We start from the raw sequence: 17,861 nt of genomic DNA on the forward strand, positions 1-17,861 counted from the left end.
CGTGGCCTCTCTTGTTGCGGAGCACAGGCTCCAGACACGCAGGCTCAGTAATTGTGGCTCACGGGCCCAGCCGCTCCGCGGCATGTGGGATCTTCCCAGACCAGGGCTCGAACCCGTGTCCCCTGCATTAGCAGGCAGATTCTCAACCACTGCGCCACCAGGGAAGCCCGTACCCAGAGATTTTAATTCTGGGGTTGGGGTAGTCTGGGGCGAGGCCCAAGACTTTGTAACTGTAAGAAGCCCAGGCGATTCTGAGGCTCTGAGGGTCCACAGGCCACACTTGGAGAGCACTGTTCTGAGGCCCGAGCTCTGATCGAATCAGAGTGAGCTCACAGAGGTGCATTCTCGTTTAGCTCATGGAGTGAGCTACCAACGTCCTGGATGCAGAAAAGGAAGGACTATACACCCACTGAAAGTAATTGGTCGCATCATCCTTTTTCTCTACTATCCGTAAGGGAGCAGGGCATGGCAGTCAGGAGCCTGGACTCAGAAGCTGGCCTTCCCGGATGTGAATCCGAGGCCTACCCCCCGACAGCTGTGTGACCTGGAGAAAGTTGCTTTGCAACCACGGGCCTCAGGTTTCTCATCTTAAAGAACAGTAATAATAAAACCACATCCAACATCATGGCATAGGACTCCTGTGACGATTGAATTAGCCAGTACATGCAAAGGGCTAGAGCGGGCCCGTGCTCATCATGCACTGGGTGTTGCCGCTGCCGGTGGCTGATGCCCAGCTGAGCAGACGCCATCAGGTGGAAGGAGGGGAAACTGCAGCCAGAGCAGGGAGACCAGGAAAGGCCACCCAGCCTCGTCACTTCTTTTCCTTCTGCTGCCAAACTTCTGCCACCGTCAGCACTGGCAGGGGCAAGGACAGGGTAAAGACAGGGGCTCAGCTCTGCATTCCTTCCAGCAGCTCAGGTAAAGGTGTGGCGTGATTATCCAGGACATCCCTGGTCTCAACCCTGTGGCTGGTTCCCAAACGTCTCCAGCTAACAATATGGACGAGCTCGACTACAGACACTCAGAGAGCTTTAGCAAGGAACACCTGAAAGCTAGACAGACTGTAGAAAGTCACCAACTGGAAAAAAGATACCTAACCATGTGGAAATATTCAAAGAAATCAAGATATATCTGTACAACAGGTATTACACAGGCCTCGGCAATGATTTTATGAAGAAATCCTAATTACGAAGGAAAAACGTTAAGTTTTTGCATCGAGACAGATTCTAAACAGGAGACACACAGGAAGAGTAACAAGAAGTTTTAAGTTCAAATTTAGAAAAGGATAGCATCCTTACTTCAGGCGTTTATTTGCGACATTTTGTTTCATAACAAATAGCGTCTCATGCACCACGCAGCCAGGAAACAGGGTGCCCGCCCCACGGCTCACAATCTAGACAAATGCACGGGGACACGCAGCGATTTCCCGAGAAGGCTGCTCTCGGACCCACAGGACTCCTTCTCTGTAAACCTCTGCTCTCCTTCCCAGGACTGACCTTTTCCACTAATTTCCCCCTCAATTTTGTGTTCATAAGCAAAATATAAGTGAGAAAACAACAAGAAAATGTTTCTCTTTATGTAAGATTTAATGAGCAGTCCCAAAGAACAATGGAGAAACTGATCTCAAGGAAACAGAAAGAAAGTGCTCTGTGGATAAGGGCTGTGACTTAAAGGAAGACGAAGGAACGGCTGGGACGAGAGGACGTATCTGAGTGACGCAGGCACAGTGCAGTGCGGCAGTGATAAGGCATTAGGAAGAGAGACACTGCTCGAGCACAGTGACACAGCGCTCACTTGGGTAAGCCGGTAAGGTAAGCACTGCGTAATTTAAACGCATCAACTGTTACTCGTCTGAGCTTACTAAGTGTCCTTAATTACACCATGGCGAGTACAACATAAGGATAAGAGGTCAGGTCTATGAGAGACACAGACAAAAGCTGACGATGTTCACTGAATACACAAATACTGTGATGAAGAGGAATCAAGAGGCTGAGTAGTCATTAGAAAGGAAAAGCCATTTCAATGACATTCGATACTCATTTACAACAGTAAAATCACAAGCCCCCATGAGCAAAAGAGAACAATCAGGACAGGGGTTGCAGTCGGGTGGGGGTGGGGGGCGGAACCGGTCGGGGGGTGGGGGGGGCTGCCACGTCAGAAGGAGAGGAGCACCTGTAGCGGCCCAGGCTGTCTAGATTCAAGGAGGGCAGGGGCTGGCGGGGGCTCTGAGGAGGGTGCGTGGCGGGCACAGGTCTTGACCTGACCCCTCAAGTTCACTTCCCAGGAGTCCTCGGAATCCATGTTTCCTAAAGCCTGAGTGCGGCCCCCGGAAGCAGGAGCTAGAAGGCTCCTGGCTCCTCACTGGGGTGGGGGGCATCCGGCCGGGAGGCTCACTCCCACTCGGCTGCGGGGTCAGCACATGGACCCCATGCGGGATCCAGAACTTGCCTGAGCTCATGTGCACCGTTCAGTCACCGTTCGTAAGTGACAAACCATTGATGCTTAAACTTACGAAGTCTGAAGACTTCCAGATGCACCCACGGTTCTACACTAAGTAACTTCACAGAACTAGTTTTGAGCTCCAAAGAATTTCACGGTTTGAAATAGATACTTCTTTTTGATTCTTCTTAATAAAACAAATGTAATAGTAATTATGATGATAATTATGATAATTTGAACTTCCAATCTGTACTAGTTTAATTTTACAAAACTTTCACACAGTTATCTAATTAAATTAGCAATTGGTACGTGGTATTCAGCTGGTCTTCACAGCAGGTTGTAACTATATACCTTAGCAGTGGCATTTTAATACCAACTTGATGTTTTATAGGATTTTTAAGGTAAAGATCTAGGTCATGCTCATAATGCTTTTACAACTGATAATTTAAAAAAGAGAATAAAACAATCAGGTCACATCTTCAAAGCAAAAACAAGATAACCACATTTTGAAAGCAAATACGATATTTAGATTTAATTATCCAAGGTAATTAAATTCTTGAAAAAGCTTAAGCTTAAAGAATTTTCTTTCTATGAAAGGCGGATACTCAGAAATCATGTTAAAGTTTTAAATATTCTAGGCTCAAACACAGGAGGGATTATTCTCTCACAGAAGTAAAACACTGCAGGGAACACAGAAATACACCTGAAGCCTCTGTATCAGCAATCCTCAGAGCCATGCCCTACGATGCAACAGAGCAGCCCAACGAACTGCTGTTGTAGGCAAGTGACTGTCTCCTGGTTTCCACAGGCCACGAGACTCTCCAGCTGACACTGAAATAACATGCTAATGTAGCTAAGAAGTTACGTCTACAAATTAACCTGCAGCTATTTTGTACTGGGGAAATTACAATTGTTAGTCTATTAGTAGATTTCCACTAAAAACTACACTGAATCTATTGCACTTTCTCTGATTAGGAACTAGATTTTGACTGAATTTTATCCTAAAACTAGAGTTTTAGTTATTCCTCCTTTTATGCCACAGCAGAAAAATAACTGCAACTTAATTTCACTGACAGAAGCCCAGACATCACTCAGCTGAGCTACAGAAGGCTGACATTTTCAAAACTGACAGCAGTTTTCGGCTCACATGACATACCTGTTCCCTGATTTCTTTCATTTTTTCCAATCTCTTGAGTTTTGTTGCATATTCTTGAACTTCTTTTAATCCAGTATCTGTGCAGAGACGAACCAAGAAACGTAGACCTAAATTATGAAAAATATTTTTAGAAACGTATTTATCCATGGTGTTCAAAGAACAATAAATCAATAAACTCAGTCTTCTGGGACCCGGGTAGGAATGCTGCTCACAAACAGTGTTTGTTTCTCTTGAAAAATCACTACACTTTGTATTCCTGGCCCTCTGAGAACTGACCTCCCTGGAAGAGGGTTTAGAGGGACTCTGCCCACCTGCCCTTCAGGAGAGACCACAGCATCTATAACCCGAGCTTTTATCTCCTCACCTGCTTCTCCTTTATACCACTTACGACTCCTGACATACTATATACTTGTTTATTGTCTTTTTCTTCCCACTAGAATCCAAGCTCCACGAGGCCAGGATTCTGGTCTGTCTTGTTTTCTGCCACATCCACAGGGCAGGAACAGTGCTGTGTACCAGCACTGCAGTCACCCCATAAGAATTTGTAAGTTAGTGACTAATTCATGACCATTAATGTATTACAAGAGTAATGGTACTAAAATAATCTAAAATGTCACACATTACTACTGTGTAAATTGCCTATGTATACATTTACCCTGATAATGCACAGTAAGAAGGTAATTTATATTTTCTACAATAATACTCAATTATCTCTCTTATCTACCCATCCTTGGAAAGAGTGGCTTAGGAATATTTAATATAAAATAAAACCCACTGTTTTCGGTAGATATCCTCTGAAATTTAGCATGTCACCTGTAACTCTATAGAGCAGGTCAATTTTTGATAACTGAAGAATGTATTTTAAGACTAAATAACCCTTTGGGTTCATCAGAAAAGTACTCTGCTCAAAGTGAGACCTTACATGAGTGCAGGTGTTTTTCCTATGCTACCATAAGGTAGACTACTGATTACACCTGTTTTGAAAATTAAACAGGCCAGAGTAACTTGGACATTCCCCACGGCACAGATAATCACTCAACTTTTTTTTTTAAACGCTTTTTAAAAAAAATAAATTTATTTATTTATTTTTGGCTGCGTTTGGTCTTCGTTGCTGCATGCGGGCTTTCTCTAGTTGCAGCAAGCAGGGGCTACTCTTCGTTGCGGTGCGCGGGCTTAGTTGCTCTGCGGCATGTGGGATCTTCCCGGACCAGGGCTCGAACCCGTGTCACCTGCACTGGCAGGCGGATTCTTAACCACTGCGCCACCAGGGAAGTCCCGACCATTCAACTTTTACAGTGAATCTTAAACTCTCTTTAAAGAAAGAAAAGTGGCCTTGCTTGGAGGTGTTCCCTTTGCTGTCCAGTGCGGAGGTGCTGCAGCTACTGCAGTGGTCCTCAACCGGCAGCAGCTGCATCCCCAGGGGACACCTGACAATGTCATAACAGGAGGTGTGCTCCTGGCACCCAGTGGGTGGAGGGCAGGGATGCTGCTAGAACATTCTAGAATCCACAGGATGGCCCCACAGCACAGGATTATCCGATCCCAAATGTCAGTGCTGCCGAAGCTGAGAAACTCTGCCCAGCAGACTGTTGGGTTTCCACTCCCCAAAAGCTATTACTGCTCTCATTTAATCTCTAAAGTATCAGTTCCCCAATGTGACTGAAGTTAAGAATCACATTAAAAGCTGTTAAAAAAGAAATAGGAAAATAAATAGATGAGAAAAAAAAAAAAGAAATAGGAAAAATCAGATATCTGGGTCCACTGCAAACGTGAATGAGAATCTCTGTAGGTTGGGCTACAGATTTGTAGTTTTTACAGGTTTTACAAGTAATTCCCACGTATCCTGTTTTCTGACTGGCATTTGGAAACTGCTGTGAGCTAACGGACCCACATCGGACCAGCATTACAAAACTCCTCGCCCTTAGGCTCTTAGCAAAGGCCATAATTCTGAGCTCTCTGCTTTCACAGAAGTCAAATTGAGAAAAATATTACTGAAGGAACATGCAGCACGTCTAACCCCCGGACCAGGCTGTGCCACTGAAAACGTGGCCCAGAAAAGACCTGTTTTCACTGAAATGTGCTGTTTTGTGTGCACGGTCACTGAAGGACAACATTCAAAACGGTCTTTTCAAACACATGATTTGTTGGAGGGATGTTAGTAAAGCTAGGAGCTATGACGTCTTCCAGTGACCTTTTATCTACTCTCCTCTGTGTCTCGACATGACTGAAGAGTTGAAAGGATTTTCTTCTTCCCAAGGAATTACTTTTTATTTCCTTATAAATAGTACAGATTATAAAACCAACTGTATCTGCTCTCCTCCTTTAGTCACAAAGCTACTCGGGGCCATGTATAGTTTAGTGAGAATGTGAGACCTATGAATGTGGTTATTTTGTACTCTTCCGGATCCTGATCTTGTTGCTGTTACTGTAACACTGTTACTTCAAGTTGCATCAAATCTACTGTGCAATAAGACTGGAAGAAATGAATATTTTATACAAAGCCAACTTTATAAAAGGGAAATAAGTTACATATAATGTTTTAAAATTAATTTGCCACCAGTATCAGCAAGATTATTAATGTTCTATTATCATAAACTCTAAAGGTATTTTTTCAGTCTCAAAAAGTTATAATTAAATGGATGGTTTAAAATGCCTTTTCTAGGGCTTTCCTGGTGGCACAGTGGTTAAGAATCTGCCTGCCAATGCAGGGGATATGGGTTCGATCCCTGGCTCGGGAAGATCCCACATGCCGCGGAGCAACTAAGCCCATGCGCCACAACTACTGAGCCTTCACTCTAGAGCCTGCAAGCCACAACTACTGAACCCACGTGCCACAACTACTGAAGCCTGCGCGCCTAGAGGCCATGCTCCGCAACGAGAAGCCACTGCAATGAGAAGGCCATGCTCCGCAACGAGAAGCCACTGCAATGAGAAGGCCATGCTCCGCAACGAGAAGCCACTGCAATGAGAAGGCCGTGCTCCGCAATGAGAAGCCACTGCAATGAGAAGCCCGCGCACCACAACGAAGAGTAGCCCCTACTCGCCGCAACTAGAGAAAGCCTGCGTGCAGCAACAAAGACTCAACGCAGCCAAAGATAAAATAAAATAAATAAATTTATAAAAAAGAATTTTTTTAAAGAAATAAAATGCCTTTTCTATAAAATACCAGTTTATGAACTTTAAAAAATAATAAACCAAAATTTATTCTTAAAATTTCATAAAGCTTTGAAATATAGATCTGTTTACTACTGAAGAGAATTCAGTGGTATATTTAAATCCGTCAACAATTAAATTCTATAAAAATGTGTACTTGCATAGTCAAATTTTCTGATCCTATAACCACATATTTAAACATATGTACCACAAATTATAGGTTGGTATCTATGTATGCAATTACTGTGTAGCAAAGGTAATTATTACATATTAGGACATAAAATGTGAGAACCTATACTTTCAAAGTTACAAAATGTAGTCTCACTTACATTCAACATTTTCTGGAAATTTTCTGTGAATATCTTTGTAAGTATCTAATGCTTTTTGGTAGTTACCTATAAGTGAAGGAGAAAAAACAAACATACTAGCAGATTACAGAAATTAACAGGATTCAGCAAAATACTAATTTAAATTCAATATGCTGGCACCACCTCATTGGTTTAGAGGGTGACTTTCATGTGCGCCATAGGCATAAATAACCATTCCCAATATAACTTCTGTTTTTTGTCTGTTTGTTTTGGCTGTGCAGCATGTGGGATCTTAGTTCCCCGACCAGGGATCAAACCTGTGCCCCATGCGGTGGAAGTGTGGAGTCCTAACACCTGGACCGCCAGGGAGGTCCCTCAATATAACTTCTGGAAGAAAATGTACAGATAAAATAAATCTGAAAAAGGGGTAGAGCGGAAGTAAATGGTTGAAACTTAGTTCTACTTCTTAAAATAAACGAAGTAATAACATTAATTTCAACGTTATTCACTTGGAAAAGATGAAAAATAACTTGTTTTGCAGTTTTTATTTTCAAACATTAAAAAGTTTACAGAAAGCATTTTGTTTTGTAATAAAATAATTTAGCTTCACATGGCAGCAAAGAATAGGAAAAACGAATTTTGGATCAAAGACCTTTGCTAAAATCTCAGGAAAGAGTTATGCCCTTACGTCTGGGCCTCCTGTACAAGGGGGTGGCCCGCCGGCCTCAGCGTCCGGGTGGAGGCTGAACAAGACGGAGACCAGAGCACCCAGCGCACAGCCGGGCCGGCTAAGGTGGCTGCTCTTCCCCTAGCCTGCGCTTCAGCGCGCAAACCCGAGGAACACACACACATACACACACACACGCGTGCGCGTGCGTCACAGGACAGGCGCTAAACGCACGCAGGCAACTCAGACTCGCCCTGATGTAAATAAAATGTGTATACAGCGAGGTCTTTCCGCCAACAGGAAACATGGTAACATTAGAGACCAACCCTCAAAATGACTTGAGGCCACACCGCACCTGTGTCCCGCTGCCACCTGAGGGGCTCTCGGAGGCGGACAGAGGGCCCTAAGAAACGGCGGGGACCGCTGCCAGTGGTCATAGCTCACGCTTCCCTGGGTAAGGGAGTTCTCCTCCTGGACATCTGTTTGCTCTATAAGAGGGACTGCATTCTTCACACTTAACTACATTAGCATGTTATTTTAACTACACTAAACATTTTAACCACAGTGTTAACATTTATCTCCTGCTTAATCTTGATATTTTAACAGTATCATTCACTTCATGGCTAGTCCCAAACCATTAACACACTGACACTGCAGAACAGGCCAGCAGCACAGGACAGGATAAAGACAGTCACTGAAAACACAACCAGGATGCCTAGTGACATCTGCTGTACAAAAACAAGTCCTGCGGCCCCAGTTCTGGGCTCTCCTCAGCTTTTCAGGTGTGAGAGAGGCTCACACATTGGACAGAGCACACAGGATGTTTAGAATGAGGTGACTAGATGGGACTTCCCTGGCGGCCCAGTGGTCAAGACTCCCTGCTTCCAATGCAGGGGATGCGGGTTAGTAAACGAAACTTTTATCTGTACGTAGTAACCACTGTGTCTTTCATATAATGCTTGATATGTGTACTTATCAAAAGTTAATCTTAATAAATAAATCTACAATAGGAACACATTTATATGCATAATTACCTAAAAGATAGAAGCAAGCAACACATATTAAAGTGAATAAAATTAAAGCATTTACCACTTCTTCTAAAACAACTAGCTACCATCAGCTGCCATTTCACTTGTGTGGGCCTGTAAAAGAAATAAATTATGTGAAATTAGAGATGAAACAAAAATAATCTGTGATGGCCAAACAGTTTTATAAAGCTAAGCTACATATCTGTACTATCTTTCAATTACTTTTTGACATTTGATTAGATCATCTTTATTATTAAAAATAGCATATATACAATTTCCTTCATTATTATCTGTCAAATTTATATTAGGAAATTTAAATTTAGAGTCCTTCAATTAACTCACACCTTTATTTAAATTTAATTTTATTTATTTATTTATGGCTGTGTTGGGTCTTCGTTTCTGTGCGAGGGCTTTCTCTAGTTGCGGCAAGTGGGGGCCACTCCTCATCGCAGTGCGCGGGCCTCTCACCATCGCGGCCTCTCTTGTTGCGGAGCACAGGCTCCAGACGCGCAGGCTCAGCAATTGTGGCTCACGGGCCTACTCGCTCCATGGCATGTGGGATCTTCCCAGACCAGGGCTCGAACCCCTGTCCCCTGCATTGGTAGGCAGATTCTCAACCACTGCGCCACCAGGGAAGCCCCACACCTTTATTTAGACATTCTTATAAGAACCACCTCACCAGTTTGGGTAAAGACCACAGCATTCTATTTTAAACATTTTTATTACCTTTGCCATATCTTATACTTAGTACCTAAGGCTTAGAAACCTAGGCTTAGGCCTGCAAATTTAGTATCCAAGAGGCAATTTTTGACCTTATGTTTGAACAATTAGACTTCAACTAAAAAGAAAGTAAAAGAGAAATCTATTTTCTTTTTTTTCCCTTAAAAAGAAATGAATTTCTTTTCTAAAATAAACATGACCAGAATTTCTAAAGACTACTACTAAAAATTTCTGAGAAAAACAAAATTTGAAGGAATAAAAGACTAGGGAATAATTTAATGCTCTCCTCACTTCTCTTTTTTTTCAAATTGAGGTATAGTTGATTTACAGTATTAGTTTCAAGTGTACAACACAGTGATTCAAAATTTTTATAGATTATACTCCATTTATAGTTATTATAAAATATTGGCTATACTTCCTGTGCTGCACAATACATCCTTGTATCTTTTTATTTTATACATAGTAGTTTGTACCTTGTAATCCCTTACCCCTACCTTGTCCCTCTCCGCTCCCCTCTCCCCACATCTAATGTTAAAATTCAATTTGGCCAAATACAAAACACAACATGATATATCCCAATTATTTTTGAATAATGAATAAAACATTCTGATATGAATTTAAAGACATTTTTAAGAGGTTTTTTTTTTTTTAATAAGTTTCCTCACTTTGATTTCTGTTCTGTCTGAAGTTAATATTGCTATTCCTGCTTTCTTTCTTTTTTTTTTTTTTAAATAAATTCATTTATTTATTTAATTTTGGCTGCGTTAGGTCTTTGTTGCTGCTCGCAGGCTTTCTCTAATTGCGGCGAGCGGGGGCTACTCTTTGTTGCGGTGCGCGGGCTTCTCAATGAGGTGGCTTCTCTTGTTGCAGAGCATGGGCTCTAGGCGTACGGGCTTCAGTAGTTGTGGCTCGCAGGCTCTAGAGTGCAGGCTCAGTAGTTGTGGCACATGGGCTTAGCTACTCCGTGGCATGTGGGATCTTCTCAGACCAGGACTCAAACCCGTGTCCCCTGCGTTGGTAGGCGGATTCTTAACCACTGCGCCACCAGGGAAGTCCTGATTTTTAATATATAATGTATATCAATTACAAATTGAGACCAATGAAACATTTCAATTAGGACTCTATCAGAAATGAAACTTTGTCTTTGGACTGAGATAGTCATTTTCTGATTGATAAAGAAATAATACTTGTTTACTGAGATGTGAAAAAGAAAAATACACACAGAAAAGTACCTTGAAGGTATTTTTTAAAACATTTGCATAAAAAGGAAATATATTTATCATAATAAAGACCAAGTCAAATGAAACACAATACAAGAAAATCGAAATGATGCCTGAATGTTCACTAATAACTGCTCATGAACTCAGTACGTCTATCAGATTGTAGACATTTAACTAAACATAAAATCGTAACAGTTACCTACTGTATAAGAGAAGCTCTTTCAAAGTACTGAATGGCTTTTTCACAAAACTGGGTGTCGATGTAATAGGCCCCGAGCCACTCGATGACTTCAATATTGGACGGGAAATACCTATACGACTGGAAAGGGAGGTGTGACAAAAGAACTTCAGTCACAACGCACAGTTCACTCCCCAACATCTTCCCCACAGGCTGGATTAAGTTATACAGTGTGGCATTTCTTACTTAAAAAGTATGAGCTGTCACAAGCACTGTTCAAGTTTTGAAACTATGTAAGATTTGGAAAACTTAAGATTTGTTTGACACATTTTTCAATTATCTATAAATATCTTTTTGATGTACTGATATATGATCCGAGTCAAATTAAATATGCAATAGACTCAAAAGGGATTAAATCATCCTTCAAGAGAAAAATGCATTGGTACCTTTTATTTTACTTTTTATTAAAATAATCAAAAACTAACTTTATATTCCACAAATGTTTTATTTTAAATCATTATTTATTTAAAAGCTAATAAGCATTTATAATTTTTAAAAATTAAAAGGCCTGCTGTCTTTTTTATAACAATTCATAAAAGGCTAAAAAGCAGAAGGAAGGCAAGTCTGCACACCCACCTCATAGTAATACTGGAATGCTTGGGATTTATCCCCCTCACTGTCATACAGTCCTCCCAGTTTCGACAAAGCTCTGGAGTCAGTTGGAACAACACTGATCAGCTGCATTAACCATTCCATAGCTTGATTGGGATCTTCCATTAATTCGTATCTTAGACAATTTCAATGAAGGATAACACAATTTTTCTAAATTCACTGATCAATAAGCAAACCTAAAACCAACATTTCATAAAAATACTTCCTAGTCTGTACTAATGTGCTACTTAATACTGTTTACTCTGGATTTTGTCAGGGATGAGGATGAAAAATGGTCATACTGGCAATAACACTTTTGTCCCATATATATATATATATATATGACATATATATATATACACACACACACCTTGCTTTTCCTTTTACTTCATTACTACCCACTAAGATCAACTGCCAAATTTCTAGTAGAATTAATAGTGTGCTGTTTTATTCAAAGTTTTGTCCAAAATTTGTCCTTAAAAAAAATGCCTGGGGCGTCCCTGGTGGCGCAGTGGTTGGGAATCTGCCTGCCAATGCAGGGGACACGGGTTCGAGCCCTGGCCTGGGAAGATCCCACATGCCGCGGAGCAGCTGGGCCCGTGAGCCACAATTGCTGAGCCTGCGCCTCTGGGGCCTGTGCTCCGCAACAAGAGAGGCTGCGGCGGTGAGAGGCCTGTGCACTGCAATGAGGAGTGGCCCCCACTTGCCGCAGCTGGAGAAAGCCCTCGCACAGAGACAAAGACCCAACACAGCCATAAATAAATAAATAAAATAAATAAATAAATAAATGTTAAAAAAAAAAAATGCCTGAATGCTGTGTTTCAATTATTCTACCTCTCTTAAATGTTCAACATTTTAAAGGAATGGTTTCCATGTATTTTCCATTGAGTTTTCCCTAATTACATTACAAGCCCAAGACAGTTTTTTGTAGCTTTAATGCCTAGTAAGTCCTCTGCATGCACTCAAATAATTTATTCACACCAGTACTTATTGATTACTTACTATTTATTTTGTATTAGTTGTCTTAATGAAATGAAAATATTCCAATCCAAAGTTTCACTGAAAAAGAAGAGCCTTGGGGCTTCCCTGGTGGCGCACTGGTTACGAATCCGTCTGCCAATGCAGGGGACACGGGTTTGAGCCCTGGTCCAGGAAGATCCCACATGCCACGGAGCAACTAAGCCCATGCACCACAACTACTGAGCCTGTGCTCTAGAGCCCACAAACCACAACTACTGAGCCCTCGTGCCACAACTACTGAAGCCTGCTCACCTAGAGCCCACGCTCCACAACAAGAGAAGCCACCACAATGAGAAGCCCGTGCACCACAATGACGAGTAGCCCGTTTGCCGCAACTAGAGAAAGCCTGCGTGCAGCAACCAAGACCCAATGCAGCCAAAAATAAATAAATAAAATAGATAAATTTATTAAAAAAAGAAAAAAAAAGAAGAGCCTTCTATTTTTAATGATGACAAATGTGATACCATAAGAAAAACATAAAAATAAGGAAATGTATTCAAACAGCCTCAAACACAACAACTGCTTGACTGGATCCAAACTGATCGGGAACTGGGCACCAGCAGGTCATGACACTGGCACCTTCAGAGGCATGAACTGGACAAAACAAAAAGGCTAAAAGAAATAACTATGCCACTATCTGCTCTAAAATTAACATTTTTTATCAAAAAAAATTTTATCTACCCTACCAGAAGCACAGGAGACAATACTTAAAATTTTTTAATCATTATCATTATTATTATTTTTTTTTTTGGCTGCGCCACACGGCTTGCGGGGTCTTAAGTTCCCTGACCCAGGATCAAATCCGGGCCCTGGCAGTGAGAGTGAGGAGTCCTACCCACTGGACGGCCAGGGAATTCCCTGAAGGGTCTAATTTACGCTCAATGAACATCTTGTGTGGACTCGACATGATACCCAATTACTTCAATTATTATGTCTAAAAATTAGTACTAGTTGCAACTTCTAAATAATTCCTCCTACAATGCAAATGACCCTTTAAAACAGGATCACTCAAATAATATTTTCATCACATATTAATTTGACAGTTAGGTTTTAAAATATACCCCCATCAATTAATTCACTGGTTAAGCTTATTTAATAAGTGGTACTCAATCACCAACTGAGTGAGTTAATAACTGTCCTTAAGTTTTTCACATAAGATACATATTTGCTATCTGGTAAAGGACTTGGGCGCTGTTTCTTAGGATTGCGTGAAGTTTCAGGAAACAGTCCAAAGCTTCATCAAGCCGGTTTAGCTTCTTATAGGTAAGGCCTTTAAAAAGAAGAAAGAGAAAAAAAGGTAAGCTATAAATACTAGTACTGGTAGTAATTTTCTCAAAGTAACAGAATGAATATTTAAATATAGGTAAATAGTCATCCAAAAGAGAAAATAAAGATGAACACAATCAAAAAAAAAAAAAAGGAACAAGGCAGGGGCAGGAAATTCCACTCATGTTTGGCAGACACTAAACCATGAAAGCTTTAGTGCATGTTTTGAAGTGTTGAGGGGAGCAGGAATGACAAACATTAAAAGAACAGCACAAACAGTTCAGAAATGGGCTGGGTTACAGAATTTAGTTAAAGTCAGGGAGGACTGGGACTTCCCTGGTGGTCCAGTGGGTAAGAGTCAGTGCTCCCAATGATGGGGGCCTGGGTTCGATCCCTGGTTGGGGAACTAGATCCCGCATGCACACTGCAACTAAGACCAGGCGCAGCAAGAATGAATGAACTTATGAATGAATGAATGAATGAATAAAATATTTTTTTAAAAATAAATAAACTCAAGGAGGACTAAGGGACAAGTAATAAACAGTGCCAGGACAAGTGATTATGCATGACGAAAAAAACCACACATTCCTCTCCTGAATTTATTCCTTTTTCAAATAAATTCAATTTTTATTTTAAAACTAAATAGAAAAAACAAAGCTATAAAAGCATGAAAGGAGGGCTTCCCTGGTGGCGCAGTGGTTGAGAATCTGCCTGCCAATGCAGGGGATACGGGTTCGAGCCCTGGTCTGGGAAGATCCCACATGCCGCGGAGCAACTAGGCCCGTGAGCCACAACTACTGAGCCTGCGCGTCTGGAGCCTGTGCTCCGCAACAAGAGAGGCCGCGATAGTGAGAGGCCCGCACACCATGATGAAGAGTGGTCCCCACTTGCCGCAACTAGAGAAAGCCCTTGCACAGAAACGAAGACCCAACACAGCCATAAATAAATTAATTAATTAAAAAAAAAAAGCATGAAAGGAAAATGATTTTGTAATCTTGGGGTACGGAAGGGTTTCATAAAGCAATAAACAAATGAAGCCACAAATTTTCAAAAACCAAATTTGACTACATAAAAAATAGAAAAATTCTGTTTCACAGAAGAAATTATAAAGCTCCCTTAAGCAACAGACTAAGAGAGGCATTTAAACATATGAAGAGGCCAAATGGACGGGGGCCCGGTGAGTGACCTCATGCCCCCAGGCCCCCACACTCACCCCTCTTCTCCCAACCCTTCAGTGCCAGGTAGAGTTGCTAATGCCCCCTGCCCCTCCCGTCCCACCCAGCCCAGCCCGGGGAGGAGAGATCCAGCTGCCTGGACACTCCCAGGACACAGACGAGACAGACGGCACCATGGTGGGGAGTGGGCAGGCCTCGAAGGTCCCACTCAGCCTCAGCTGCAAACTCCTAGATTCGAGAAGGCCAGGCTCATCAGACATGGAGGAAAGATTGTCACAGGAAAGAGAGGATAACATGAACAAGCCAACCAAAGAAGCAGGAGAAGAAACCTTCAGAGGAAACTTCACTGAAAAGCCAAGACATGAGCCTGCACTGCATCAACATGTGTCTGCAACAGCACGAGCTCACGATGGGGTGGGGGGGATGAGGGGTACACAACAGGGGGGGCACAAATGGGGGGGCACGACGGAGGGCATGACGGGGGGACACGATGGGGGTCAGGTGACCTCTGACAGGCAGGGGAGGGATGGGGTGGTGTGAGCCTTCAGGTCTTTAACAGTTTATTAAAGACAAAATCTGAAGTAAAAATAACAAAATGTAAAAATGTGTTAAATATAGGTGGTAGGTACAGAGGTATGCTTTTTCTCTCTTTTTTTTTTTAGTGTTTGAAATTGTTTGTAATTAAAAAGGAAGGGACTTCCCTGGTGGTGCAGTGGTTAAGAGCTCACCTGCCAATGCAGGGGACACAGGTTCAAGCCCTGGTCCAGGAAGATCCCACATGTCATGGAGCAACTAAGCCTATGCGCCACAACTACTGAGCCTGCATGCCACAACTACTGAGCCCGTGTGCCACAACTACTGAAGTCCACGCACCTAGAGCCCATGCACCGCAACAAAGAGTAGCCCCCGTTCACCGCAACTAGAGAAAGCCGGTGCGCAGCAACAAAGACGCAACGCAGCCAAACATAAATAAATTTATTAAAAAAAAAAAAAAAAAGAAAAGAAAGGAAGAAAATGAGATTTTTTCCCCCACCTATCAGTTTGGCAAAAGTTGAATTATAATATCCAGTATTAGCAGGAATTCGGGAAACATTCTCATACCACAGTGGGAGGAACCTGAAAGTCTTTTTAGAGGGAATTTCGGCAACATCTACCCAAATCTCACAAGTGTCCAGATTCTGAGTCATTAATTCCATTAAAAATAGTCTATAATCCAAGAGTCTTCTTTTCAACTTTTTGTTGCAAGGAACTCTTCCTCTCAATGAATTGGAGCTTTTTAAGCAAAAAAAAAAAAAAAAAAGAAGAAGGCAATTTTGCCTGTTTTACTTACCAATATTGTAAAGTGCTTCAGTACAAGAAGAATCATTTCTTAGAGCCTCTTTATAGAATTCAGCTGCCTTCTCATAGTCACCATTTGCAAAAACTGTATTCCCTTTATTAGTAAGAGCTGACGGGTTATATCTGTCAGAGTTCACAGCTAAATCTGCATAGCTACTGGCTTGTGCGAACTCATTCTCCTAAAGTACAAAAATATACAAATTATTTGAAGTTCACTGTACCCCTTCTGCCTCTTCTGAGATTACAGACATGATAAAGGGACTTTCCGAGATTACAGACAGGATAAACAAGCACATATTTTACATATCTTGGTCTCGCTGGACTCACTCCACAAAAGGTCTTACTTGTCAAGAAGTTTCTTACAACCGACTGCTCCACAGCCATGGTCTGGACACCAGCACCACTTCCACAGCAGCGGTTCCATCTCCAGCACCCACCTTCCTGCCATCGCTGACTGCAGGTGGGAGCTCCCCACAACCACGGCACCCACCCAGCTAGAGGCCCCACCACCCTCCTGCCCCGTCACCCTGGCTGCATGGCCGGTGGGTCCCGCATCGCCACAGCCCACGCCTCCGCTCCGTCCCCACCGCCAGTGCCTGATTAGGACGCGGCTGGGCTGGCATTCACCTGTGCCACGAGGGCCTCCCACCTCTCACAACATAACTGCTGGTGCCTCGTCGGCGTGGCTGAGGGAGGGGCGCTGCTTCCCACCTCCCATCCCCCGTGATCCTTGTCCAGTGGCCGTGCATGTGAACGTGTGGCAGCACCTTACCCTCTGAAGGTCCTTCCCAGTCTCCAGGGGCAGGGCGGGTGCAGACTCGCACCCCCGGCCCAGCTCGCCCTCGCTCCCCACCCATGTCCAGCTATTGCTCCTGCAGAGGACCCAGATCCGCGCCAGGCTGGGCTGTGGACCACAGAGGGCATCCGAGTCCCACAGACCTCTCCACCAAGTTCACGGGCACCTGGGTTGTTTCCACCCACTCCTGGTTATTATGAATAACGCTGCTCTGAACATTCACATACAAGTATCTGTGTGGACTCCCTAAGAGCGGGGTGCTGCCGTCATAAACACTAAACCGTGTAACACTGTCTTTTGGATTAAGCTTCAGGCACAACTTAGAAGAGCAGTGACGGGTTGCTGACGGGGACTGGAGAGCTGTGAGGGGATGACCTCAGGGTCCAGGGAGGGAAGGGCAGCTGCACACAGAGGGGAGGGGAGGGGGAGGGGAAGGGGAGAGGGGAGGGGGAGGGGAGGGGGAGGGGAGGGGGAGGGGAGGGGGAGGGGGAGGGGAGGGGGAGGGGAGGGGGAGGGGAGGGGAGGGAGAGGGGGAGGGGAGGGGAGGGAGAGGGGGGGAGAACACGAGGCGGCTGCAGGTGCAAAGGCCCAGCCCTGCTCCAGCGGACCGTCCTGCAGGGTGGGCTGAGCCTTCCCCCGCCGCCCCCCCCCCAGGGGCCTTTGTTCTCCCGTGCCCCCTCTCTGCTCTCACCATGCCTGCCCCCCCAAAGCCATCATGCTTTGCTAGTTCCTTTCCTGTCTCCTCC

General features: G+C 43.4%; 1 protein-coding gene across 7 annotated transcripts in view; it reads right to left on the bottom strand.

The window, feature by feature from the left end:
- IFT88 (intraflagellar transport 88) overlaps positions 1 to 17,861 on the bottom strand; it is a 76,082-nt gene that overhangs the window by 10,730 nt on the left and 47,491 nt on the right. For 6 of the 7 annotated variants that reach the window (XM_057532942.1, XM_057532943.1, XM_057532939.1 and 3 more), the window contains 7 exons: positions 16,312 to 16,498; positions 13,702 to 13,810; positions 11,506 to 11,656; positions 10,895 to 11,010; positions 8,813 to 8,865; positions 7,078 to 7,143; positions 3,596 to 3,702 (listed from right to left, as the gene is read on the bottom strand). In XM_057532942.1, the coding sequence (XP_057388925.1) occupies positions 3,596 to 3,702; positions 7,078 to 7,143; positions 8,813 to 8,865; positions 10,895 to 11,010; positions 11,506 to 11,656; positions 13,702 to 13,810; positions 16,312 to 16,498 (789 nt within the window). The remainder of the gene's footprint in view (positions 1 to 3,595; positions 3,703 to 7,077; positions 7,144 to 8,812; positions 8,866 to 10,894; positions 11,011 to 11,505; positions 11,657 to 13,701; positions 13,811 to 16,311; positions 16,499 to 17,861) is intronic. The other variant, XM_057532940.1, reaches the window with a different exon arrangement.

This window comes from Balaenoptera acutorostrata, chromosome 18 (genome assembly GCF_949987535.1).
Source record: "Balaenoptera acutorostrata chromosome 18, mBalAcu1.1, whole genome shotgun sequence".
NCBI classification, from domain to species: Eukaryota; Metazoa; Chordata; class Mammalia; order Artiodactyla; family Balaenopteridae; genus Balaenoptera; species Balaenoptera acutorostrata.